Source organism: Muscardinus avellanarius (assembly GCF_963383645.1).
Source record: "Muscardinus avellanarius genome assembly, chromosome: X".
Lineage (NCBI taxonomy): Eukaryota > Metazoa > Chordata > Mammalia > Rodentia > Gliridae > Muscardinus > Muscardinus avellanarius.
The window spans coordinates 1,183,692-1,211,364 of NC_137792.1; the positions used below are offsets into that span (position 1 = coordinate 1,183,692).

Genomic DNA, 27,673 nt, shown 5'->3' on the forward strand with positions numbered 1-27,673 from the left:
GGTGAACTGCAGTTTCTGGGAGAGCAGGGGAACCCGCCTGGCTGACCTGACCGGGCAGCTCCTGGGACGCGCGTGCTGCCCTGGACACTAAAGGAGGGAGCGCGGAGAGAGCCGGGCGGCTCGCCAAGTGCTGTGTGTGTGATTCTCTATCACGCTCAACTCCGTCATGATGTGAGACTGCAGTGCGCCCCTGCAAGTAAACTAAGGGGGGGGGAGGGGGAGGAGGAGGAGAAAGAGGAGGAGGGGGAGGAAAAGAAGGAAGATGGGAAGGAGGAGGGGGAGGAAGAGGGGGGAGGAGGGCAAGGAGGAGAAGGGGGAGGGAGGATGGGGAGAAGGAGGAAAGGAGAAGGAAGAGAAGAAGGAGGAGGGGGAGGAGGAGGGGGAGGGAGAGAAGGAGGGAGGAGGATGATGAGGGGGAGGAGAAGGGGAGGGAGAGGAGGAGGAAGGGGATGAAGAGGAGTGGGTAGGAGGAGGAGGAAGGGGAGGAGGAGGAGGGAAGGTAGTAGGAGTAGAAGGAGGAGGAGGAGAAGGTGGATGATGAGGGGGAGGAAAGGAGAAGAAGAAGGAGGAGGAAGAGGAGGAGGAGGAGGAAAGAAGGAAGAAGGAAGAAGGAAGAAGAAGAAGAAGAAGAAGAAGAAGAAGAAGAAGAAGAAGGAAGAGGAGGAGGAGGAGGAGGAAGAGGAGGAGGAGGAGGAGGAGGAGGAAAGAAGAAGCAGCAGCAGCACCGCCAGCAGCACCAGCACCAGGGGTGGCCACTGGATGGACGTGCAGGTGGTTTCGGGAGTCGCAGACCTGCCCCTGTCCACAGCCTTCATCAGGACACTGGGGACAGCGTAGCCGAAGGGCCCAAGGGCGGTCTTCATGGCGCTCAAGTCCTCCCAGGCTGATATGAAGGGTGGCGGTGTCGGGGACACCGCAGGGGAATGGCGGGGAGAGTTTGGGAGGAAGACCCTTCTCCTTCCATGGGCCTTCGACACTTCCTGAATAATGACGCTAACTACTTAGCATTATTCATTCTCTCTTCCCAGAGCACTGAGGCCAGGCATTCGGGAAGTTTTAGCAAACCCGGCCACAGCAGAGGGCCTGTGTGCACAGGCCGTCAGCGCAGATGCAGACTGGGCTGGCTAATACGGTGCTTGGCAAACCTGACCCGGCATCAGTCGGCGATCACAGAGCGCAGGCTGGGCATACCGCGAGCGGGGCACCAGGGAGCCAGTCAGCCTCGAGCAGCCACGTTCCGGGCGCTGAAGGTCTTCCCAGTGAGTGGGCGCCTCGGGCTGGTTCAAGGAAAGCGTCTTCTCGCTCCGTCGACATGAGAGCCATCGTGGGGATCTGGTCTCTGTGCTGTCCCCCTCGAATGCTAAATGGCCTGGTTCTGAGTTTGACTGTCATTCAGGCTTCCTGCTCCCAACAAAACTTTATTGGTAATAGTTTTCAAATGTTTACAACGGCACATCGTTCCTAGAGGAAGCCTCGTCCTTCCCGGCACACAGGTAGAATGGCTCCTGCGCCCACCCGGGAACCCACCCAGACCTGAGAACTCCTCTGGGGCTGGGGAGAAGTCATGACAAGGACAGATATGGGGACTGGGGGGAGGGATCCCCATCTTTCTAAGAAGAGAGAAAAGGGCACAAATCAGACAGGAGAGTGGAGAAGGGGCAAGAGAAGGCTGCCGGGTCACCTAGAGGAAGGGCGCCAGGACGGAGGGCCTGCAGCTGCTGGGAGGGGACCACAGGGCCTCCCCGCAGGCAGGCGCCTTGGACTCTGAAAGGAGGCTGGGCTTTAAAACCTCCCTGAGAATAAAATTAAGTACTGGGGGGCATGGCTGCTGGGAGTACAGACCCTGGGTGTGGGGTCCCCCTCTATTTGGGGGGGGCATCTCCTCTTCAGCAGGGAGAGGGCAACTGCTTTGTCTGGCTCCTGAAGCCCATGGGTGGAGAACGGCGCGTCGCGGGAGAGGGTGGGGGCTGACAGTCCGCAGGATTGGCAGAGCACCCCACCCCGAGGAGGAGGGCCGGGTGGTTTAGCAGCTCAGGGCAGAGGTTCAAACCCCAGTTCCGTCCTGTGCAGGGTCAGTCGGCTGCCCAGCCTTATTAAAATGGACGTGGGGAGTAGGGGTGGCACAAGAGGAATGGGGGGGGGGGCGCAGGAAGGAGCGGGAGGCACTGGTGGACCTTTAAATTGTTTTAAAAAAAATTATAGCAAGCAGCTTACTGAAAACGCTTCTAAAATCTCTCCTTCCTGGTCAGTACAGCACTGGGGGGAGGTTGGCCTTTCATTCGGTTGCCCTTAGTACCCGGTGCCAGGGGTGCGGCTGAGATTCCGTCTGGGCCGCCCAGGGTTACATCAGGAAGGTGGAAATGGGGAGGCAGCTGCGGCTCTGATCTGCAGGGTCCCCCATATGTTGAAAGATATGGTGCCCTAGGGAGAGGAAGGTAGGTCATTGGGGGCGGGTCCTTAAAAAACATGCCCGATAGCCGGGCGCGGTGGCGCACGCTTGTAATCCCCGCGCTTGGGAGGCAGAGACAGGAGGATCGCGCAGGTTCGAAGCCAGCCACGCGCGCTGGCTTAGGAGACCCTGTTTCCAAATAAAAATGTAAAAATAGGTCTGGGAGTGTAGCCCGGAGGTAGAAGGGCTTCCAGGAACCCCAGTGCCACCAAAAAAAAATAAAAAATAAAAATAAAAAAAGCCCGTTTCCTCTGCTTTCTGGCTGTAATGAGATGGCTAACAAAGACACCAGATATCCTTTTTGCTCTAGTTACTGAGTGACACGAACGTATTTTCAGAGAACTCGTAAGAAAGTCTGTCTGTGTCCGAGCCATCTGTGTAAAGCTCGAGACGGTGTTATTCACCAGCTGGAGTCGCAGGAATGAGCCCTCAAAGGGGATGGAGAGCGGGAAAGCCCTATTGTGTACACGGGAGACCTTTGTGTAGCTCTGAACAGTGTTGAGGCGCTATCCGTTGAAGTGATCGCATTTTAAGGAAGGGCCGCAAGGATGGTTAAGGGGCAGTAAGCCCCTAGGGGGACCAACAGGACTGCTGCCCTAGTAAGAAGAGCACATGAGGACCCAGTCAGACACAGGGGTCGAGGGAGAAGATGGCGGTATTTATAAGCCCAAGAGAGAGGCCTCCGGAGGGGAGCCTGCCTCCACACCTGGATCCCACACTTCTGGTCTCCGGGACCAGGCAGAAATACATTTTTTTTTTTTTTTTTTTGTGTGTGTGTGTGTGTGTGTGTGATACTAGGGGTGGAACCCGGGGCCTTTTCTATCCCCGGCCTATACTCCCAGACCTATTTTCTATTTTATTTGGAAACAGGGTCTCACTAAGTTGCTGAGAGCCTCACTCAGTAGCTGAGGCTGGCTTCAAACCTGTGCGATCCTCCTGTCTCAGCCTCCCAGTGCGGGGATGACAAGTGTGCGCCGCCACGCCCGTTTTTAATTCTTTATTTTTAAACAGGGTTTCTCTGAGTTGCACAAGGCCTCACTAAGTAGCCGAGGCTGGACGCAAACTGTGATTCTCCTGACTCAGCCCCCAGAATGCTGAGATGACAAGCGTGAGCTGTACTTTTTTTAAGAAGTGTCTATTCGGTTCAATTGCTTCTTTTTGACTGGATTATTTTATTTGGGGGCAATAAGGTGTTTTTTCTTAAAGTTCTTTTTATATTCCTACTCCTAATTTGTAGGCTTTGTTCACATTTATTTTTGCTGCTGTTATACTAGATATTAAACCCAAGGCATTCTACCTCCAAACTATACTCCCAGTTTTTTTTTTGTTTTTTTTTTTTGGTATGTGTGGTATTAGGGATGGCACCCAGGGGCATTCTGGTTCTGAGCTACACCCCTGCCCTATTTTTTATTCTTTACTTTGAAACAGGGTCTCACTGAGTTGCGGAGGGCCTCACTGAGTAGCTGAGGCTGTCCGCGAACCGCGATCCTCTGGTCTCAGCCTCCCGAATGCCGGGATTACAAGTGTGCGCCACCACGCCCGTCTCTCCAAGTTCTTTTATTCTTTGCTTTGAAACAGGGTCACACTAGGTTGCTGGGAATCTCATTTTGTAGCTGAGGCTGTCCTTGAACCCGAGACCCTCCTATCTCAGCCTCCCAAGTCCTGGAAGTTCAGTTGTTCCCCACCATGCCCAGGTATTTCTAGACTCCTGATGATTTTCTTTGATGCAAGGAAGCTTTCTGAATTAATGGTGTGCTGGCGCACACTTAGTGAGGCCTTTGCAACTCAGTGAGACCCTGTCTGAAAAGAAAGAATAAAAATAAAGCCGGGCGTGGTGGGCACGCTTGTAATCCCAGCATTCTGGAGGCTGAGACAGGAGGATCGCAGTTTGTAGACAGCCTCAGCTACTTAGTGAGGCCCTCCACAACTTAGTGAGACCCTGTTTCAAAATAAAAGAATAAAAATAGGGCTGGGGGTGTAGCTCGGAGGTTGAATGCCCCCGAGTTCCACCCTCAGACCCACAAAAGAAAGAAAATTTTAAAAAAAGAGCTGGGGGTATAGCTTGGAGGTAGAATGTGCCTGGGTCCCATCCCCAGTACCTTGAAAAATAAATTGATTACTTAAGAGCATACCATTTATTGATTCTTTTTATTTCTGGAGCTTTGAAGTCCATCAGAAGACACTTGGGCTATGAAACAATGGAATATTACTCAGCCATAAAGAAGCAGCAAACGATGTCATTTGAGGGAAAACCGGTAGAGGAGACCAACCTGTCTCATAAAGTGAACTGCCCTGTGCTTTCTCATCTTTGTGGAAGCCAGAGAGAAATTAAGAACCGTGGGGGAGTCCAGATAAAGGAAAGAGAGCGCGGTAGAGACCCTGTTTCCAAAAAATAAAAAAAAAATATATATATATATTAGGTCTGGGAGTGTAGCCCGGAGGTAGAAGGGTTTCCAGGAACCCCGGTTCCACCAATAAATAAATAAATAAATAAATAAATAAATAAATAAATAAATAAATAAATAAAAGCTGGACATGATAGTGGACAAACTGTCAACTCAGTACTTGGGAAGCTGAGACAGGAGGATCGTGGTTCGAGGCCAGCCTCAGCTACTTAGTGAGGCCCTTTGCAACTCACTGAGACTCTGTTTCAAAATAAAGAATAAAAAATAGGGCTGACCAAACTAGTGAACACAGAGGATACCAGTGGGACTCCAGATAATGGAGGGGAAATATCAGCAAAGTTTGAATGGAAAGAGAGGAGAGGAGGAAGGCTGATCTTGATTAATGAGGGTCTACATCCGAATATGTGTAAAATTATGAACATGACATGGTTACCCTGGACAACCATTGGTGGGAGGGGGGAAGGGAAAACGGGGTCAGGGGGGAGAGGGCACCAAATATAGTGTAAATGTATACTACTTATGTTCAATAAAAAAATTGTTTAAAAAATAGGGCTGAAGGTATAGCTTGGAGGTGGAATGCCCCTGGGTTCAATTCCTAGCACCTCAAAAATTATTGTGGCATTTTTCATGTCATGTGTTTGAATGTGGTGACTGCAGGTCATTGAGCCTCTGAGGAGCTAAACTGTGGGTAAAGGTGGACTCGTCACGTCCCTGCTTCTTAACTCTTCGCTTCTCTTTGAGGAGATAATAGTTCTAGAGATTTCTGGAGATAGTGTCAGGCTGAGAGCCTTCCTGTAAGAGAAAGGAGCTTTTGACGGCTCCTTGTAGAGCCGCTGAGTTAAGCCAACGGCGCTCAGAAGAGGAGTTTCTCCAGATAGGTTAGCTCACTCTAAAAGGTGTTACCCTGTGCAAATTTGCTTTTAAAGATTTGAACACACAGCTGGGCCTGGTGGAGCACACCTGTCCTCCCAGGACTTGGGAGGCTAAGATAAGGCAATCGCAGGCTCCAGACCGGGGCCAGTAACTTAGCAAAGAGGCCCGCAGCAACCCAGTGAGGCCCTGCTGCAAAATAAATAAAACTAGCCGGGCGTGGTGGGGCACGCTTGGAATCCCCGCGCTTGGGAGGCGGAGATGGGAGGATCGCGCAGGTTCGAAGCCAGCCTCGCTGGCTTAAGAGACCCTGTTTACAATATATGATGGGCCTGGGAGTGTAGCCCGGAGGTAGAAGGGTTTCCAGGAACCCCAGTACCACCAATAAATAAGTAAGCAAGTAAGTAAGTAAATAAGTAAATAAATAAAACTAAAATAGGGCTGGGGGTGTAGCTCAGAGGTAGAATGCCCCTGGGTCTGGGAGGTAGAAGGGTTTCTAGGAACCCCAGTACCACCAATAAATAAATAAATAAATAAATAAATAAATAAATAAATAAATAAATAAAATAGGGCTGGGGGGTAGCTCAGAGGTAGAATGCCCCTGGGTTCCATCCCCAGCACCGAAAAAGAAAGAGAAATGCAGACAGCAGCTACCCTTCGTGTCCACTGCCTGCTGTCCTCTGTGCCTAGACGTGGACCTACGTCCAGCAGGCAGCAGCCGGAGATAAATCACCGGGCTCCACCGCAGACCGGATTCAGTAGGAGGAAAGAAAGAAGTAATGAGCAGCAATTAGTAAGTTCTTAGAAGTGCCCGGGACGTTCCGTGTAAGTAGAATTAGGCCGAGATTGATAGTAATCTCTCTCTCAGCAGCTGTTATCCTCCTGAAAAGCTGCCTTCGGGGCGTACAAAGCTGGGGAGGCACTGGCTGGCGGAGGGCCCGAGCCCTGGGTCCTCAGCTCGGCGGGCCCTGGTGGGACGCGGGCTGGGAGTGTGGCTGTTTAACTGTGAGCTCTCTCGCGCGACGCGACTTATTCTGGAGTTCAATTTCATCTTCCTGCTAGCTCCACACACTCCAGTTATCAGCGGAATGAAAACACTGAAGTGTACTGAGGCAATGGGGCTGAGGCAGGACAGGAAAAAGAAAAGAAAAGCAAGTGTGTGCGCGGGCCAAGTAGCCGGCGCCGGGACTTTCCCTTCCTAGACGTTATCAGGTCAAAGCAACACTTTCGAGATAAAGTTGGTCTGACGGGAAAACATGCCCAGATGTGGCCTGGCGTTGTCTCAGCGTGGGTCAAACCTGTCCAGCGTCTTCTCGCAAAAGTGGCTTGGAAGACGCCGTCCGAGCGCACCTGCTTTGGAAGGCCGGACAGCAAATCAGACAAGTGCCCGCTTCACGGGGGAGAGACTTCACGCTGCATCCGAGGGAATCGGGTCCCCGTTAAATACGAAAACGTCCCGCGGCACTGTGAGTGCTGCGGCTTTAAGAGAAGAGCCGTCCACGGAACTCCACTGGGCCGCGGAGACGTGCCAAAGTGTGCCGTTTGTGGAAAACGGAGGACGGGAGGCTGAGATCAGCCGGCCGCCGGGAGTCGAGGGAAGCCAGAGGGGAAAGAGGACACAAGAGGGACTTGAGATTCACGGAGAGAGAGGCCAGGAGGACAGGGAGGAGGCTGGGGAGGAAGGAGTAGAAGGAGAGGGAGGACTGAGGAGGGAGAGGGTTCCTATCATGTTGCTTCATATATATATATATATATATATATATATATATATAATGAAGGTCTCACCACCGACCTCAGTAAGGCGTACGGCGCGCAGAATCTCAATACTCCAACCAAAGGACTGCGTTAAATACATTGCTGGTGCCGGGCGTGGTGGTGCACGCTTGTCATCCCCGCACCTGGGAGGCGTAGACAGGAGGATTGCGCTGGCTTAAGAGACCTTGTTTCCAAATAATAAAAAGAAATATAGCCGGGCGTGGTGGCGCACGCTTGTCATCCCTGCGCTGGGGAGGCGTAGACAGGAGGATCGCGCTGGCTTAAGAGACCTTGTTTCCAAATAATAAAAAGAAATATAGCTGGGCGTGATGGCGCACGCTTGTCATCCCCTTACTTGGGAGGCAGATACAGAAGGATCGCGCAGGTTCGAAGCCAGCCGCGCTGGCTTAAGAGACCCTGTTTCCAAAAATGAAATAGGTCTGGGAGTGTAGGCCGGAGGTAGAAGGGATTCCAGGAACCCAGTACCACCAAATTATATATATATATATATATATATATCTGGGAGTGTAGACCGGAGGTAGAAGGGTTTACCCCAGTACCACCAAAAAATAAAAAATAAAAATTATCGCAATTACAGTGGAATGTCACACACACAAAAGTAAGAAATCAGATGCTTTTCTTAATGTGCAAAATATTAGGGAGAAGTGGGTAAGAGGAGGAACTCCAGAATCAGTGGCAAAAAAGGAAGGAATCGGATGCTTCCCTAGTATGTGAAAGCCCAGGCAAAGGGGCCAGAGGAGGAGCTCCTGTGCAAACGGGGCCCTCAGAGGAGCAGAGGTGACCTGAGAGTGCGGAGGGCGGGGGAGGGAACCTTCAAAGTGCACGATGTGCTTGTTACTGTCAAAGTCAACCAGGAAGGAGGGAGCACGGGAGGGCGGGCGGGGAGGGGCTGGCCGGGGGCATGTGCACTTACAATGCTCCGTTAAAAATTAAAAAAAATTACAAAACAAAACCCGTCAACCGGACACACTTAGGTTTTCTGTTGCTCAGAGGACGTTTTCAGAAGGTAAAAGCAAGACTCCCACACGGATAGTACGTGAACAGATGCGAACGATTTTATTAACGTGAATCAAGTGGTGAGGAGCCGGGTGAGAGTCTGCGTGGGTCGGGAGGAGGACGCGGGCTCGGGTGACCTCGCTGACCCCGGGCCGCGCGGGTGCACGGCCAGGGCGGCGTCGGCCATTGCACCTGACAGGCACACGCACGCGCATCGCTCCGCGCCTCGCACGGCTTGCATGGAGCCCGCTGTGCAACAGGCGGCGCGGCCCGGGCTCCGGAGATGCGCGCTGCGTCCCTCCCCGCCTGGGCAGCCTCCGGGGTTCGCGGCCTTGCCCTACACCGTGTTTCCCAGACACCCCGGAGCCACATCCCAGCGACAGCGCCGGGAGTCTGTAAGAGGGCCGGCCGCAGGGGCGCGTGGCCCGGAGCGCTGGGCACGGCCTGCGGCTCTCAGCGTCTGATGCGAAACCTTCCTTCTATCAAGAAACGCAAAAAGGGCCATGTCCTTCAAGGAGGGAAATGATATTTGCGAGGTAGAAAACGTTCTCCAACAGTGAGCAAGGAGGGGGATTCTAACACATGTGCTATGGACATCTATGGACCAAAAAAAACAAAACCCCAAAACAGCAGAAACCAAATGAAGGCTGGTCAGCTGTGGCGCCCGCTCAAGGCTCCCGAGTCCCGAGGCCCGTCCCACCCAGGTCACAAAGCGGAGGGCGCACGCCCCTCCCCTGCCGCTCAGTGTCCAGGCCAACACCAGAACGTGTGAAGCGTGTCCTAGAGGGATGTGAACGTACATGTACACACACATACACATACGGAAAAGCGTACACACACGGCGATACATGCACGGTCTCCAGTTTCTAGCTGCCAAGGTTCAGAAAAACTAAAATGAAGGTCACAAACATAACTTCACTTTGTCTTGGAAAAAGATCAACTTGACAGGTATGTGCAAACATAAATATACATATGTGTACACCTAACACGTGCGCGTGCACACGGAGGGGCGCACACTGGTGTGCGCACACTCCCTGTACCGTGAGCGGCACCGGCTTGGTTGTCTGGGCGGCGGGGCTCGTCTCTGGCGCGGGTTCCTCTGCGTTTCTGTCCTCCACTGAGTGGCGGCTGCCCCCGCGGGCCAGGCCGACGGTGGAGCCACCCCCGGGCTAACGGGGTCGGGGCAGGTCGCGCCGTGGGGGCTGCCGAGTTCCTCCCCGCGTGCTCTCGGCAGCGCGGGGCCCGGGACGTGGCTGCGGGCGCCAGGAGCCAAGAGCAGAGGCGCGGAGCCCGGCGCTCACTCGTAGGCGGGCAGGCCGAAGAGCTCGGGCCGGAGGTCCTGCAGGGAGCTCAGCACCAGGGTGGCCTTGGCGGTCAAGTCGCGGTTCAGGTTGGCATCGGGAACCATGACCACCTGCATCCCGGCGGCCAGGGCGGCTTCCACCCCGTTGGGGGCATCTTCAAAGACCAGGCACTGCGGGAAGAAAAGAAAGCGCAGATGGTCTCTTAGGCAATTAGACATGTCCACGAAGCCCACGTGCGCGGCCGTCCTCATAGCCGGGGCTGCGACCTTGCACACAGAGACAGAGAGGCTTGCGGGGGCCACAGCGCGTGCGGGGGACCCCGGGCTGCTTCCGATGGGCCTGTGGGACGCGTCCCGCCACCTCTGGCCCCTCTGGAGGGGAGGTTCCCATCACCGCCAGAGCTCTGTGTAAATGGAGCGTGGCTGTGCGTCCACTCGGTGCTTCTAACTTTATTTTCTTCGGATCATAACAATCTGTTCAATCGATAATTGAACATCCAGAGTATGAGAGGAAACTAAAACAAAGCCAAAGAGAAACCATGCCTTCCTTTAAAACGCGAAACCACTCCAGAGCCCTGCCTGTTGTAGGTAGGGTCACTGGAAAAACGGTTAGGATGCTTGAGTTAAAAATTACGCCCCCAAAGCCGGGCGTGGTGGCGCACGCTTGTCATCCCAGCACTTGGGAGGCTGAAACAGGAGGATCGCGGTTCACGGACAGCCTCAGCTACTCAGTGAGGCCCTCTGCAACTCAGTGAGACCCTGCTTCAAAATACAGAATAAAAGCCGGGCGTGGTGGCGCACGCTTGTAATCCCAGCATTTGGGAGGCTGAGACAGGAGGATCACGGTTCGTGGACAGCCTCAGCTACTACTTAGCGAGGCCCTCTAAAACTCAGTGAGACCCTGTTTCCAAATAAAGAATAAAAAATAGGGCAGAGGATGTAGCTCGGAGGTCAAGTGCCCCTGGGTTCCATCCCCAGACCCGAAAAAAAAATTAAAAAATAAAATAAAAATAAAGAATAAAAAAAATTGAGCAGGGGGTATAGCTCATAGGTCAAATGCCTCTGGGTTACATCCCCAGACACCCCCCCCCCAAAAAAAAATTATGCCTCTGTAAGCCAGTATTCTGTAACAACAACAAATAAAAAAGTGTTGTGAGGAACACACAGATTTCGGTGCACACGTGCACACCCCTTCTGTCCTCTGGAGAATCATGGGAATCCATTTTACCCCGGGTCGTGGTCACGACTGTATTCGTTCCCCTGTGGACCCCCTCTCCCTTACTTCAGACACCGTGTCTGCACGGAGCTGTCCGTACACCGCAGTTCTCAGGCCGCCCCATGCAGGCAGCCCAGCAGCAAGGCCAGGCTCGGCCTCACTGGAGGACTCCGTCAAAACATCCCCAAGGCGTCTTGCAGCAGCAAGGAGGAGCCTAAATCTAAATCTAAAGCTAGGCATGCCTCCTATCTTCACTCCGGCCTCTGTCCGGGGAAAGCACGCACCTGTGTTTCCTCACCACGTTCCTAGAACTCAGCCACTCAGCGTGGAAAGGGGCTGGCTAGCTGGTGCTGTCACCTGGGGGTCTGTAGGGCCTGGCGGGGCGGAGGGCACAGAGGAGTCCCAAACTCCCTGCAATTCAGAATGTTCACGTGGGACCTTTCCATTCTCCAGTCGCCTCTTTTCCGAGCCCTCTGTCTGTTTCTGCCTTTTATTATAAAAACGTTTTCAGCTGGTGACAGTGGTGCCTGCCTGTAATTCCAGCTCCTCAAGAGGCTGAGACAGGACATGGCCAAGTTTGAGGCCAGCTTCGGCAACTTGGGAAGGCACTGTCTCAAAAAAAAAAAAAAAAAAAAAAAAAGCCGGGCGTGGTGGCGCACGCTTGTAATCCCCGCGCTTGGGAGGTGGAGACAGGAGGATCGCGCAGGTTCGAAGCCAGCCGCGCTGACTTAAGAGACTCTGTTTCCAAATAAAAAGTATAAAATAGGTCTGGTTGTAGCCCAGAGGTAGAAGGGCTTCCAGGAACCCCAGTACTCTGCGCTTGGGAGGCAGAGACAGGAGGATCGTGCAGGTTTAAAGCCAGCTGCACTGGCATAAGAGACCCTGTTTCCAAATAAAAAAATATAAAATAGGTCTGGGAGTGTAGCCCGGAGGTAGAAGGGCTTCCAGGAACCCCAGTACCACCAAATAAAAATAAGAATGGCTTGGGTAAATCTCTGAGACCCTGGGTTCAATCCCCAGTACCACAAAAGGAGAACAATAAGCCGGGCGTGGTGTTGCATGCCTGTCGTTTTAGTATTTGGGAGGCTTAGACAGAAGGATGGCAGGTTCGACACCAGCCCCAGCAACTTAGGGAGACCCTAACCAACCTATCAAGACCCTGTTTCAAGAACAAAAAGTCATAATAAAAAATACGTTTAGGGGTATAGCCCGGAGGTAGAATGCCCTTGGGTCCACTCCCTCCCCAGTACCGCAAGCACAAAGCAAAGCCCAAAATCAACACATCAAAAAATCCCCCCCCCCAACTCATGAGCAGGTCCGGTACTGACCCAGTGTGCTGAGGTCCAGGCAAGCGTTCCTGGAGGCCAGGAAGAGTGTGCTAAGAGTCTACCACCCTCCTGTGCCATTACGTCAGCGGGAAACAGTCTCTCACCCCCCTTGCCTTCTGACAAGGCTAAGATCACGCGCTCATTAGCAAACTCACCCCACAGGGTGGGCGCAGGGGTGAAGCGGGTTAATCTTGTCCTAGGAGAGCAGGTGCAGCTCCCTGACCTCCAGGCACCCAAGGGGAGGGGAGGGCTGGGCCTCGAGGTGGGACCTCGAGCGGAGCGGGGCGTGCGGGTACCCGGAGAGTCCTGGGCAAGCCAGGGCAGTCCCCACCGCCTGCTCTCTGAGCAGGGAAGCGGCTCCACTCCAAAGAGCCGCTGTGCTTTCTGAGATAACCGGTGCCCGCCTGTGCTGCTGACATCCCTGTGCCGGCCTTTGTGCACGCCCTCTTCTCCGCTGCTCTTATCTGGGGCCACAGGCCTGCGGCTGCACGTGCAGCGAGGCTGTGAAGCGCCCGCCGCCTCCGCTGAGGGTCTGGAAGCGGCCCACCGCCGAAGAGATGGGGGTTGGGCTGCGGGAACAGATTCTGCTGGTCCCTGGGGGTGGCCGGGTCACACAAAGGCGGCTTTTACTGTGCAGCTGCAGGAGGAGGGGGAGAAGGAAGTTCTGAGGAGCGGGGGCTGGTGGCTGCGTGTCACTGGCTTCCAGAGGGAGGTCGGGCGGGCCGCGCCATCCCCTGCAGCTGGGCTCCCCTGCAGCGGGGACCTGGGCTGGAAGGGGAGACCTGCGGGGTTCCTTCCTACAACGCGGTGCTTTGCAAAACGCTGCAGCTGTGCTCACAGAAAACAGAAGCAGTCAGCCACAGCGACTGGGGGGATTCCACCAGCTTCCCCTTCCCGGGAGAGGAGCCGAGGTGGGCTCCCTGGACGTTTTTTACTGTTTCTTGGGGCTTGCACCTGGTAATGCTTTCTCTAGTTTTCCACGCAGAATTAGTCCCCACTTAACTCTGGAACAGTCTGAGCACGGCACGGATATCTGAAATGCGGGAGGAGCATTGCCAGCCTCCCAAGGCAAAATGCTCTCCACTCTGAACCTTGGAGCGGTGACAGAAAATCCCAAGTGGAACATTCCAGCACGCAAAGGCTTCCTGCGCTGAATTATTTAAAAGTTCTGTGCAACGTTGCCTCCAGGAACTGTGTGTGTAAAGGATGCATGAACCAGACAAAATATATATATATATATATATATTTTGGCGGTACTGGGGTTCCTGGAAACCCTTCTACCTCCGGGCTACACTCCCAGACCTATTTTATATTTTTATTTGGAAAGAAAGTCTCTTAAGCCAGCGAGGCTGGCTTTGAACCTGCGCGATCCTCCTGTCTCCGCCTCCCAAGCTCGGGGAAGAAGCGCGCGCCACCACGCCCGGCCAAACAGAATCTTGCATTTAGACTTGGGTCTCATCTACAAGGCCCCTTGTTATATTAGAGATTGCAGAAAGAAAGAAGAGACAGTGTGAAATAATTCTGCTCAACACACTTCAGACGAGGGACACTGAACCTCTATCATGTACAGCGGCGTCAGCAACTTAGGGAGGGTCTGTTTCCAACAAAAAAAAAGGGGGGGGGCTGGGGGTGCAGCTCAGAGCTAGAATCCTTCTAGGTTCAATTCCCGATACCAAGAAAGAAAGAAAGAAAAAACAAAGATAAAGAAAAAAATCAGCCAACCCAAACCAAAAAGGGTCAATGAAACTACATGAACGTACATCAAGTAAGACCCCCCCCCCCCCAAGCATTCAAAGGATTCTCAGAGAGAAGGCAGGAGATGGCTCGGCTTGCTGGGACTCGGGCTCACCACGCACGATGTAATGTCCAGTTGTGACACATCACAGTCACAGATCAAAGAGCAGAGCAGAGAACCCCAGTGTCCAACTGTGACGTCTGGCCACACGCACGTCAGGTCACTGTCCCGAGTGAGCTGGCCCTGTGCACGTCGTGTCGGCCCACAGGAACTCCTTTAAGAGCCGGGCGTGGTGGCGCACGCTTGTCATCCCAGCATCCGGGAGGCTGAGACAGGAGGATCACGGTTCGAGGCCAGCCTTAGCCACTTAGGCCCTCTGCAACTCAGTGAGACCCTCAATAAAGAATAAAAAATAGGGCTGGGGGTGTAGCTTGGACCTAGAATGCCATAGAATGGGTTCTATGTTCAGCAGTACAGCAAAAAATGAAGATAAATAAAGATTAAAAAATTAAAATAAAAAAGCAAGCCGGGTGTGGTGGCGCACGCTTGTCATCCCAGTAATCGGGAGGCTGAGACAGGAGAGGATCGCGGTTCGAGGCCGGCCTCAGCTACTTAGTGAGGCCCTCCGCAACTCAGTGAGACCCTGTTTCAAAATAAAGAATAAAATACAGGGCTGAGGGTGTTAGCTTGGAGGTAGAATGCCCCGGGTTCCATTTTGGTACCGTTAAAACAAAAAAATGAACTCTCTTAGAAGTCTATTAGGGAAGGAAGGGGTGCTGAGACGGAGGCCGAGGCTCACGGAGACGGCTGGCGGTGGCAAGGACGCCAACTGTGCGTGCAGGGTCCAGCAGCACACTTCCCAGAGAGGCGCGGAGGCCAGTGGCGGCGGGAAGCGGCAGCACGCCGGCGCAGATGGCCGCCGGGCAGGGCGGGCCTCGCCAGGGCCGTCCCGCGGCCCCAAGGCTCCTGGCTGCTTGTTTTTTCTCAGAAGCATGAGAACTGGAAGGCAGAGGAGCCCCGGTGTCCCGAGCCCCCACCAGAAAGGTACCCAAAGGATCTGATGTTTTTGTTGGCCTACGTGTCTTGATTCTAAAATGCAAGGCACTTGGAACTAGCACCTTCTCCAGGAAGAATACCTGCTTCCTAAGACCTGGGCATGGGAAAAAAAACAAATAACAAAACAGAAGCCAGCGTGGCCTGTCTATCTGCTGAAGGCGGGGAGGGAGTCTTGAAAAGTCGCTCTCTGAGAAGGACTGTGCCTGCCAATTGGCGGGCTTAAGGGTCACTGGAAGAAAAACCCCACCCCCCCCAATCCAACCCACCCAGCCCAACCGAAACCCACCTGACCCAGCCCAACCCCAAACATAAACAACCCGCGGGAGATGTAAGCTAAATCAATACAGCTTGCATTTTGCACTAATAGCGTAAGAGGAAGCGTGTGTTTTCCCTCGAGACCACATCTCTGGACGTCCTGTCTTGCTGTGCAACACGCCCAGGCCCGGGAAGGGCAGGGCTGGCGGAACCTGTGCTTTCCCCAGCGGGGCCAGCCCGTGCGTCCTGCCCGGACCCACCACACTTGGGTCCCTGGGCTCATCCCCAGGCCTGCAAAATGAAAGAGAGAGAGAGAGGGAGGGAGGGAGGGAGGGAGGGAGGGAGGGAGAGAGAGAGAGAGAGAGAGAGAGAGAGAGAAAGAGAAAGAGAGAAAGAAAGAATAAAAAGTAGTGCTGGGGGAGTTGTTCGGAGGTAGAATGCCCCTGGGTTCATCCCCAGTACTGCAAAAAATAAAATAAAATAAACAATAAAAAAAATAGGGCTGTGGGAGTCGCTTGGAGGTAGAATGCCCCTCGGTTCATCCTCAGTGTCGCAAAGAAAAAAAAAAAAAAGAAAGAAAGAAAGAAAAAAGAAAAGAAAAGGATCCTCTTTTTCCCTACACGAAGCTGAAGTCTGAAATATATCTGATTTTCTGCTCCTGGAGAGGAGATGAGCTTAATTGAAGTGTAGCTGGCGGGGTTCAATTTCGGAAGCGTGACCTCTCCCAGGGGAGGGGGTGAAGCACTCTGGCGCTTGTTCCTGGGGGACACCGAGCTGCCTCTTCTCAACACACTGGTGTTCTGCAGAGGCCCGGGACGCTCCCCGCCCGCTCTCCCCCGAGCTGCCAACCCGGGTCACCAGGGAGAGAAGGTCTTCGTGCTTGAGATTTTTTTTCAAGCTACATATGGTCTGAAACAAGTTCTGTTTTTGTTTTTTTTTTTGCAGGCCTGAGATAGAACCCAGGGGCATTCAACCTCCAAGCTACACCCCCTGCCCTGTTTTTTATTTTGAAACAGGGTCTCACCGAGTCGCAGAGGGCCTCACTAAGTAGCTGAGGCCGTCTGCGAACCGCGACCCTCCGGTCTCAGCCTTCGGATGCTGGGATGACAGGCGCGCGCCACCACGCCGGCCGCAAGTTCTGCTTTATAACTAGGAAATTCCCCGAAACGGCAACGGTGTGGCGTGGCCGGATGTCTGTGTCTCTGGGTGTGGGGTGGCGGGGGCTCCCGGCTTGGGGTCCGGGAGGCTGTGGTTTAGTGGCTGGTGAGGGCGGCTTCCTGGTCACAGGCGGCACCGTGCACGGCGTGGAAGCCTGACCGACAAACACAGGGCCCCGAGACAAACCGCACGCTCTCTGAGCACAGCGCTGCTTAAGGATGGCTTCCCAGTAGCCTCGAGCTTGATCAAGGGCTGGAGAGATAATGCCCGCTGCCCGGCAACTGCCTAGCGCTCCATCAGCATCGGCTCCCATTATGATAATGGCATTCCCAGTTCCGAAGGCCTCACGCCGGCCACGGCATCCCCAGGGCTGGGAAGGCGGCCTCGGGGGCGGGGATCCGCCCGTCAGAGTCGGGTGTGGGACACACCGACGGATGAGGTACTGGGAGGCCGGAGGTATGGGGTGAAACTTCCAGGCAGGGGAAGCGTCTCACCAGGCTGCAGACGTCCTCACAGCCCCCAACCCTGGGGTGCGGACAGACTGACCTACGTTCTGCGTGTTGTGAGGGAGTCGGGGCAGAGGAAGCCGTTGGGGGGAAGGTACGCCGGTTTGCTTTCTGACACGAGCACCAAATGCCGGGGGCTGGTAGGTTATAAAGCCAAGGGGGTGGCTAGCTCAGTTCTGGAAGTGGAAAGTCAGAAATGATGGCGCTGGCTCTGGGTTGCGTAGCATCGTGGCAGAAATGCACGGAGAGAGGAGGGAGGCCACCTGGACAGGCAGGAAGGACGCCCAAGAGTCCCCGGGAGTCAGCCTAGCTTTTACAGCAACTTGTTCTGCAAGCAGCGAGTCCGGCTCCCGTGAGAGCTATCCTTGACCTTCTAGAACAGCAGCCCCAACGCCCTCACCGGCTCCCGTGAGCCCACTCTCACAGGACCACCCTGGGGACCAAGCTTCCAGCTCACGAACCTTTGGGGACACTCTCAAAAGGCGTTCCAACCACAGAAAGCTGTAGAGGGCAAAGGTGCCAAGCTAAGAGGTTTATTCTTTTAGGAACCGGTGCTGGGAATGAGCTGGGATCCGCGTTTAACACCACCGCCATCTTCCCCTAACAGAGCAAAGCCGCCGCCGGGCGGAGCGGCTCAGACCTCGTTAGACTCCTCTGCAGGAAGCAGCTTTACGTCTAGTAAGATGAGAAGCCGGCGACGTGGTGCACGGCTGTGATGACAGCACTCCTGAGGCTGAGGCAGGAGGGTCACAGGTTGATGCCGGCCTCGGCCACTTAGCAGAGACCCTAGGTAACTTGGTGAGACCTGTCTCAAAAAGAACACCAAAGAGCCGGGCGTGGCGGCGCATGCTTGTCATCCCCGCGCTTGGGAGGCTGAGACAGGAGGATCGCGCGGGTTCGCAGCCGGCCTCAGCTACTGAGTGAGACCCTGTTTCCACATAGAGTATAAAAAATAGGTCTGGGAGTGTAGCCCACAGGTAGAAAAGCCCCTCGGTTCCACCCCCAGTACCACACACACACACTAAAACATCCCCAGCAAAATGAAAACGCTTAAGGGCGTGATGGCGGAGTTAAGTTTTTGGAATGAATGACTAGTCCTTCCAGTTCTCTGGCCTAAGCGCTGGCTGTTCTGCAGCAGGTCCTGACACCAGCCGGGCCGGTGAGACCAGCTCCTGCCGGGCCTGATGGGAACGCCATCCCTTGAAAGGCCGCTACGTGGAGACTTCGCAACCTCTGTACAAACATACACAGGCGTGCTTCAAGACCACTCAGCAGACCCACCCGGATCAGAGCCTCGAGAGGATAATTATAAAGCACCCTCAAGGAAGACAGTCACGTCGGAGAACAGAACGCTGGCTCCGGCGGATCACACGTTCTGTGTCTGTATGCTGAACTCCAGCAGGAAGAAGAGCCGACGGCCGGGACGCCAGCGTCACGCACGGGCGCGGAGAGGAGCTTCCGCTGGGGTGGCGGTCCTTAGACGGCAAGGCCGCCGTCGCGCCACCGGGGTCCAGCAGTTCTGTTCAGCTGCAGGGGCTGCCAAAGCACCGCGCGCCATTACTGCCTGGGCTTCTATGAGGATGAGGAGGTGCTCCCTGTGCTGGCCTGGGAGGGTCTCCCCGTCCTCCCACCAGCCGCGGTGTTTATGGTTTTATTTTTATTTATTTATTTTTGTGGTACGAGGGATGGAGCCCTTGGGCATTCTACCCCTGAGCTCTACCCCCTGCCCTATTTTTTATTTTTATTCTTCATTTTGAAACAAGGTCTTACTAAGTTGCAGAGGGCCTCACTAAGTAGTTGAGGCTGACCGAAAAACTCGTGACCCTCCTGTCTCGGCCTCCCAAGTGCGGGGATGACAAGCGTGCGCCACCACGCCCTGCTTGGCTTTTTTTTTTTTTTTTTTGAGATACTGGGAACGGAACCCAGGGGCATTCTACCTCTGAGCTACACCCCCGGCCCTATGTTTTATTCTTTATTTTGAAACAGGGTGTCACTGATTTGCAGAGGGCCTCACTAAGTAGCTGAGGCAGGCCTCGAACCGCGATCCTCCTGTCTCAGCCTCTCAAATGCTGGGAACAAGCGTGCGCCACCACGCCTGGCAGCATTTCCCCCTTTTAAACGACATCAAAGAGGATGCCCTGCTATTCCCACTTCTCGGGAAAGGAGAGATGCGTGAATGACCACGTACCCCCAGGACACGTGACGGCGGTGTCGGGAGGCCCCCAGCCTGCAGAATCAGTACCAAAAAGGAGCCGGGCGTGGTGGCGTATGCTTTTTAATCCCGGGACTTGGGAGGCTGACACAGGAGAATCGCAGCGTGGAGGCCAGCCTCGGGAGCTTAGCTGAAGCTCTCGAAAGAGAGCTGAGGCTTTTAGTAACCTAGGGAGACACTGTTTCAAAATAAAAGAAAATTATATACGTATGTATGTATGTATGTATGTATGTACGTACGTACATATGTACAGAGCTGGGGTTGTAGCTCAGATGTAGAATGTCCCTGGGCTCAATCCTCAATTCCCCGAAGAGGCTGGGCAAAGCCCAGGCTTGAGCAAAGCCACCACGTTTGGCTGCGCACCCCCAAGGCGGCGGCTCTGAAGGGTGCTATGAGATAAACACGCGGTGCGGGGCATCTTTTTTTTTTGGTGGTCCTGGGGTTCCTGGAAACCCTACCTCCGGGCTACACTCCCAGACCTATTTTTTCTATTTTTGGAAACAGGGTCTCTTAAGCCAGCGCGGCTGGCTTCGAACCTGCGCCATCCTCCCGTCTCCGCCTCCCAGGCGCGGGGCTGACGAGCGTGCGGCGCCACGCCCGGCGGGGCATCGTTTTTATTTGATCGAATGCCTGTCAGGCAAGCCTGGGTGACAGAGACTTGGACGTTAGGCAGACCTTTTTTTTTTTAATTTGCCGAGTGAGCTGGTCACTTCAAGGACAGGAACTTAGAATATTTGTTGCCAAAAGTAAAAATCTGAGTTTAAAGTACAAATCGGAGTGGTGGGGGACGGCCGGTGCTGGGAGGGAAGCTGGCGGCGCGCCGGGCGGGGCTCTGCCCAGGCCGCGGAGGGCACGCGGGCAGATGCGCACCTCTGGTTTCCTGGAAATGAAATGGGCCCGCGGGTCGAGCCGCAATTCTTCCCACTGTGTACACGGGCAGAAGACGCTACGTAATGACACACGGATCCGGGACCCAGCAAAGGCTGGGAGAGCGACGGCCTGGTGTGGCCGTTGGGGGTGGAGCCCAGGGGTCTTCTGCCTCTGAGCTGCACCGCCAGCCCTCCTTATTCGAAACCGGATTAGTTTTACTTGCTAATTTTATTTTGAAACGGGCTCTTGCTCAGCTGCCGAGGCCTCTTCGCTACGTGGCAGAGGCTGGCTCCGAACCTGAGATCCTCCTGTCTCGGCCTCCCACGGCCCGGGATGACAGGCGTGTGCCGCCGCGCCAGACTCTAAGAGATTTTAATAGGAAAGGGAAACGCAGGGTTGCCGAGGGGGCTTTGATTTCCACAGCGCAGCGAACGCCGGGGAAATGACCGCCTGTTGGGTTTTGAAAAATGGCAGAGACTGTCTGAAGAAACTCGGCCAACTCATTACCTGCAGGACGGCAGATTTCCGACCCACACTTCAACCAAAAAAAGGTGTGTGTCTAAGTAGACGGCATGCTGACGGCAAGAACAGAGCACACTACTGGGACGGGCCACGGACTAAATACGTGAAAATTAACTTGGAAAGATAGCTATTCTTCTTAAGTTATGTTACTTATATATTCCCGTGTCATGGGTTTATTATACTTTAAAATGAATATTTGAAAAATGTCAGTTTTAATTTTTAACTCAGTAAATATCACAATATGTAATCCCTGTAAGAGGCTCTGAATCAATGCTTAAGAAGGAAAAAGAATCCCAAGCTCTCAAATGTCTGAGCGCCGCTGCTCTACACTGTGGGTAACTGAGACGCCCTCATCCCCTTAAATAAACACGGGCATAACGACGTACCTTTACAAAGTCTTTGTTTTAAAAAATCACACTGTTCTTTTTTTTTTTTTAAATTATAACAAGATGTACGCACAGCCGAGCAGAGCGGTACGGGCTGGATCCCAGTACCTGGGAGGCTGGAGCAGGAGGCCACGGGGTCAAAGCCTAAGGCTAAAGGGCGCCGGGGATGTGTGCGCGCGTGTCTGCACCACTCTGACGCTCACGGTGATTGCAGTTGCACTGCAGCAGGAGACGTGGAAGAATTCATAAAAATAAAAAGGGGGAACGGAGAAAAGTAATAAAAGCAAACAGGGCTGGCGACGCAGTCCAGTGCAAGGGCATTTTTGGGCCTGAACAAAGCCCTCAGTTGGAACCACGGTACCAGGAAAAAAAGACACAAGAGAAAACGCATGTGCTTTCTGTATAAAGGTCACACGGACACACACCTGGGACACACAGCTGCGCGGGGCACGCACGGGGCACGCGCGGGGTGCTGTCCGTGTGTGTGGACGCAGGTGACTTAGAACGCGGACAGACTGTGAGCCCCTTCAGCGCAGGAGGACGGAGCCCGCATGTCTGCTCGCCTTCTTAGTTTAATGGACACCCCACGAACACAGAGCATAACGGTGGGGGGCCTGCTTCTTCCCCGACAATGGGGCCAGGCGAGGCGAGCGACCTCCTCCAGGGGAGCGGAGAGCGGCCCTGTGCCTCGAGGCTCGTCCAGGTAGAGGCCAGGCGGCATGGAGCCGGGAGCGGTGACGAGGGGGGGCAGGCTGGCTGCGAGGACAGTGAGCTGACCTCTGGGGGGCGGCGTGGATGCTGAGTGACCGAGGGACACCGAGGCGGCCACAGATGAGTCACGGGACGGGAGGGTCAGCGAGGGAGCCGTCGGGGTCTTTGCTTATGTGTCGGGGTCCCCGCTTATCGGTCCCAAACTTATCTGCGTGCAAACCGTTCCCACTTGGCTGTACCCCTGCCCCAAGCAGGACCAAGAGGACCCCAGAGCAGGTGAGTAGCAATGCTCTCACCGCCTGAGGCCGCCGGGGCAGCAGGAGGGCCAAGCCGAGGCCCCCTGCTGAGGAGCTCGGAGTGGCTGTGCCGAGCTGGGTGCTCCCCCAAACACGGAGACCCCCGGCAAGGTGGCTCTGGCCCCAAGCAAGTGTCCACTTTTACTTGGACACAGGGGACACAGGTGTGTGCACTTTCGGTGTCCTGGAGGCGCACAAACCACCGTTACGAGACGCTGCGACTGCGCCCTGGTCAAACCGGGCACAACCAGGTACCAGGAAAGTAACTGTAAACAAGCTGCACCTTTCTTTCTCTTTATTTTATTTCATTTTATTTCATTTTATTTTTGGTACTGGGGATGGAACCCAGGCGCATTCTACCTACGTAAGCTACGCCCCCAGCCCGATTTTTTATTCTTTAATTTGAAACAGGGTCTCACGGAGTTACAAAGGGCCTCGCTACGTAGCTGAGGCTGGCTGCAAACCACGATCCTCCTGTCTCAGCCTCCCAAATGCTGGGATGACAAGCGTGCGCCACCACGCCTGGCTCAGCCCTATATTTTTATTCTTTTTTTTGAAACAGGGTCTCACAGAGTCGCAGAGGGCTTCACTAAGTAGCTGAGGCTGTCCTCGAACCGCGCTCCTCCTGTCTCGGCCTCCAGAGTGCCCACCACGCCCGGCTCCTCTTCTCCTTACTCCAGCGAGCAGGTGCAGAGAGAAGCTTCTTCAGGCTTGGTAGGAACAGATGGACACCTGCTCGCTGACGGCTTTGCTAAGTGCACGCCCTCTCCCCGAGCCACGTGCAGGCTCCGACACACATCCAGTACTTTTCTGCGTTCCATTCCTAGCTGGACTCGCGACTCCCAGAGGAAGAGGCGGGGTCCCCGCGGCCAGGCTGCCAAGGCCTGCGCGTCCTCCAGCCCTGGCTCCAGCCTCTCCGTGGCTCGCACCCTGACAACCTTCTGCGGTGCCTTGACCCGCGGGCAGGGCTCCCTCCTCTGGTGCTGCGTAATGGGAATCTGGACGGCAGAGGGGAGACTCTGACAGCCCCACGGCCACGGCGCTCCTGTTCGGAAGGCCACGATGGCGCAGTGCTCTGGATGTGAATGAAAACGGGTGGAGGAGACGGGTCCAAAGGCTGCTGGACTGAGCCGGCTCAGCCATATGTGTTACTCATTAACCAACACGCAGGTTTAAAAAAAAAAAAGCACCTACCCTATCTGCCAGCGCGGTCGGACGCGCCATGCCGTCTACATGTGGCCCGCGGTCATTTTGTCCAGAATTCCTAGCGGGCCTGGGTTCTGACTGGAGCCCACCCCAAGAGATCAAGGTGAGAGGGACCCAGTTAGTGGGGCCGTATGGCTGCGCGGGGAGTTTCCGGCTGTGGGTTTTCAGATCAGGCACGCTCGACCTGCCTCAGAGGACGCAAACAGCGGCTTCATACGAACATGAAGACGGACTTCATCGGCACTGCCCACTTAAAATAGCCGTGTTGAGCCGGGCGCGGTGGCCACGCTGTCATCCCCGCGCGTGACAGGAGGCAGAGACAGGAGGACCGCGCAGGTTCAAAGCCAACCGCGCTGGCTTAAGAGACCCTGTTTCCAAATAAAAATATAAAAATAGGGTTGGGAGTGTAGCCCGGAGGTAGAAGGGCTTCCAGGAACCCCAGGACCACCAAAAATAAATAAATAAATAAATAAAATAACTGTGTTGCCCTCGCTTTACCCTTTAGGGTCATAAAACTTACGTGGGCAGGGGCTTCTCGGCTACAGAGCCAAAGAAAACACGAGCCGGAGTCATAAGAAAACCCCCAAAACTCACCTCTAAAACAGCAGGAAAGAGAAAACTATATAAAAACAAGCGCGGGGTTGCGGTGGCGAGGCGTTTGCCAACTGATTTCCAGTCCCACTTGTAACACGTGCCACGCCCAAGCACGTGGCCTGAAGGGCCGCCTGCCGGCGCTGGCGTGGACACCCAGGCCCGGCCCGTCTGCGGCCCGGCGGGCGGGGGCCTCAGGCTGCCCCGCGGCCCGGCCTGGCCGCCTGCTGCAGGGCCGCCAGCTCCTCCTGCCCGGAAATCGGCAGGGCCCCGTGAGACGCAGCGCTGACCCACTGTGCCCTCTCCCCACAGGGCCCCGAGGTTCAGAGCGGACACCCCCAAAGGCCGAAGGCCTCAGCACAACAGGAGCCCGCACCCAGCCACGGATGAGCAATCTATGAACAGGCTAGAAGAGATGTCTGAAGGAGGTCTTATTGTTTTCCTTTTTTTTTTCTCTTAGTGGTACTGGGGACGGAACCCACAGGCATTCAGCCTCTGAGCTACACCCCCGTTCAACCGCTGAGCTACACCCCAGCCTGACTGACTTTTATTTTGAAGCAGGGTCCTTCCTGGTTGATGAGACTCTGTTTGCTGAGCCTATCCTTGAACTGGTGGTTCTCCTGGCTCAGCCTCCCAAGGACGGGATCCCAAGTGTACGCCCTCATTCTGGGTCTGTGTGTGTGTGTGTGTGTGTGTGTGTGTGTGTGTGTGTGTGTGTGTGTGTGTGGTACTGGGGATGGAACCCAGGGTCATTGTACCTCCAAGTGACACCCCCAGCCCTATTTTTTAGTATTTATTTATTTATTTTTGTGGTACTGAGTGTGGAACCCAGAGGCTTTCTACCTCCAGGCTACACTCCCAGACCTATTTTCTATACTTTATTTGGAAACAGGGTCTCACTGAGTTGCTGAGAGCCTCACTAAGTAGCCGAAGCTGGCCTCAAACCTGTGCGATCCTCCTGTCTCAGCCTCCCAAGCGCTGGGATTATAAGCGTGCCCCACAATGCCCAGTGAGTCTTTATTTTTTTATTTTTTATTTTTTTGTAGGTCTGGGGATGGAACCCTGGAGCATTCTACCTCTGAGCTCCACTCCAGCCCTATTTCTCTTTTTGTGGGTCTGGGGATGGAACCCAGAGGCTTCCTACCTCCGGGCTACACTCCCAGACCTACTTACTATTTTATTTGGAAATAGGGTCTCACTCAGTAGCTGAGGCCGGCTTTGAACCTTGGCGATCCTCTTGTCTCAGTCTCCCAAGCGCGGGGATGACAAGAGTGCGCCGCCACGCCCGGCTCCAGCCCTATTTTCTATACTTTATTCTGAAACAGGGTCTCACTGAGTTGCAAACGGCCTCACTCAGTAGCTGAGGCTGGCTGCAAACTGCGATCCTCCTGTCTCAGCCTCCCCAACGCTGGGATGACAAGCGTGCGTCACCACGCCCGGCTACTTGTGCTTTTTTAAGTTTTTTTTTTTTTTTTTAATTAGAAAAGAATGAGATATGTAAAATGTTCCCAATGAAAACACAATTCTTTACAATAGGCTGTGATTAGTCGTGACCTCCTAGTAACGCGGCAATTACTGCCTGGCACCTGTGATGGCGGGCGGGGGGTCACTCCTGTGCTCCAGCTCTCACTACCCTAGCCCACCAGCTCGGAGACTCCGTAGCGGCAAAACCTGCCCCCTGCCATTTGGAATCTCCTGCACCCCAGATGTCACTGCAACAGGACAAGACTTAAGGCCCGGCCACTTCCGCAAGCGCCTTGGCCAGGGCCGAGTGCTTCCCTGAGACAAGCCCGAGGTTCAGAGCAGTAACCCCGGGCCAGAGACCCCGTCACAAGAGCCACCGTGAAGCCTTCCTAGAGCCCTCGGTGGGGGCGCGGGGAGCCAGGGGGAGGGGATGCAGAGAGGGGCGGGGGCGCCATGTGCTGGACAGGGCCTGGACTCAACACCAGCCCTAGCCGGTCGGCCGGGCAGGGGTGCCGGAGGCCCCGGTGCTCATGGCTGGCTCGCGCCGGGGCTGAGCCCTCCACCTGGGGGTCTGCACCCACACTGGGGTGAGTGTCACGATGGAACTGAACTGGCGGGAAGCCCAGGGCCGTCAGGGGACCAGGGGTGCCTGCCATACCAGGCCACGGATCTCAGGTTCGATAAATACGCTGAGCTACCTTATCCTGAAAGGGCGAGGTGCTACAGGAGGGTCTGAGACGTTCTGAACACCGCACAGCGGCGCACGTGGAAAGCGCCCCACCTGACCTCCTCCCCGTGCGAGGCCGCCGCAAGGGGCGCGTGCCCGGAAACTGACGCCCGCGGGCTCTCAGGCTGTGTGCCTGTGCATTCTGTGTTCGCACTTGGGCGCCATCCCCAGGGGCCTCCCATACACGCGCAAATATGCCAAAATCTGAAAATAAAACCCTCAAATCCGAAACGCTTCTGGTCTCAAGCATTTCAGATAAAGGGGCGCTGACCCGTAGTCCACCGGATGCGGGACACAAAACCAGATCATGGCGCACGCTTGTAAATCCCGCGCCTGGGAGGCGGAGACAGGAGGACCGCGCAGGTTGGGAGCCAGCCTCGGCTACTGAGCGAGGCTCTCGGCAACTGAGTGAGAGAGACTGTTTCCAAATAAAATAGAAAATAGGTCTGGGAGTATAGCCCGGAGGTAGAAAAGCCCCTGGGTTCCACCGCCAGCACCACAAAAATCAATCAATCAATCGATCAATCAAACCTAGGTCATGCAAGAGGGCTCCAAAGCCAGGCGGGGGCGTGGGGGCGCGCACTTGCCATCCCAGTACTTGTGCGGCTGAGACAGGAGGATCGCCGGAGAATCGCAGGTCCGTGGTCAGCCTCAGCCAGCACTGAGACGCTCGGGGACCTGGTGAGACCTGCCGCAAGATGAAAAGAAAGCAGGGCTGAGGGTGTAGCTCAGAGGTAGAGTGCTCCTGGGTTCAATCTCCAGAACCAAAAAAAAAAAAAAGAAAAAGAAAAGGAAAAAGAAAGTGCTGCTCCAGGCGGGCGCTCGGCTCTAAGGCGGCGCCCCCATTTGCTTAAGGACAGCAGCCCCACCTCCAGCTCACCCACTGGTGGGGGGGAGACAGGCCTGAGAAACACACCCATTGGACCGCTGTCCACACACTTCCCGCAAGCCACTGAGGTCCGCATGCCGGGGAGGGCCCTGCCTTCCACCCGGGGGGGGGGGGCAGCAGCAAAGCCCGGGGTCCCCAGCGGGCCCCTCCCCTCATGTCCAGTCACGCCGGCGCGGGCCTGCGCGGGCCGTCTCGCTATGACTGTGGGTTCTGCACCCGCGGACGCCGCGTGCTGTGGCCCCAAGGACCTGCTGTCCAGCTGCACAACCGCCCCGACCCGAAATGCTCTCAGCAGCTGACTGCAGCAAGGGCCTCGCAGAGGGGTGTGTGTGTGTGTGTGTGTGTGTGTGTGTGTGTGTGCACTGCACAGAATTCACCCCAAACAGACTCAAGTCCAAAAAACCTCAGGTCGGAAACCAGAGCTTATCCAACAGGCAATAACACTATGCAACGAAGTATCATTCTGCGAGCAAGTGGGAGCCAGGGAGTTCTGAGCATCTACCGGTGAAGGCAGCAGAGGCCCTCGGGGCCTGAGGCTGCTCTGCGGAAGAATACCGCCGCTGCCACCCGCAAGGCCGGGTCCTCTCCTCCCTGCACGGTCCTCCTCTGGGCGGAACTGTGCAGAACAGAAGCTGTAGGAGGATGGTTCGCACTAGCTGATGGCCAGAGACTGGGGCTCGGCCGTGGTCCCTCACAGAACCGTCCAACCAGGGGGTCTCCCAGCTCTTTCCTTTCCTGGGCCCTGA

General features: G+C 55.0%; 1 protein-coding gene across 1 annotated transcript in view; it reads right to left on the bottom strand.

The window, feature by feature from the left end:
- Nucleotides 1-9,793: 9,793 nt before the first annotated feature.
- The window catches only part of PUDP (pseudouridine 5'-phosphatase), a gene marked incomplete at both ends in the record, with an annotated part of 68,522 nt that continues 50,642 nt past the window's right edge, over nt 9,794-27,673 (bottom strand). The window contains one exon of the mRNA XM_080718560.1: nt 9,794-9,970. Within this exon, the coding sequence (XP_080574686.1) occupies nt 9,794-9,970 (177 nt within the window). The remainder of the gene's footprint in view (nt 9,971-27,673) is intronic.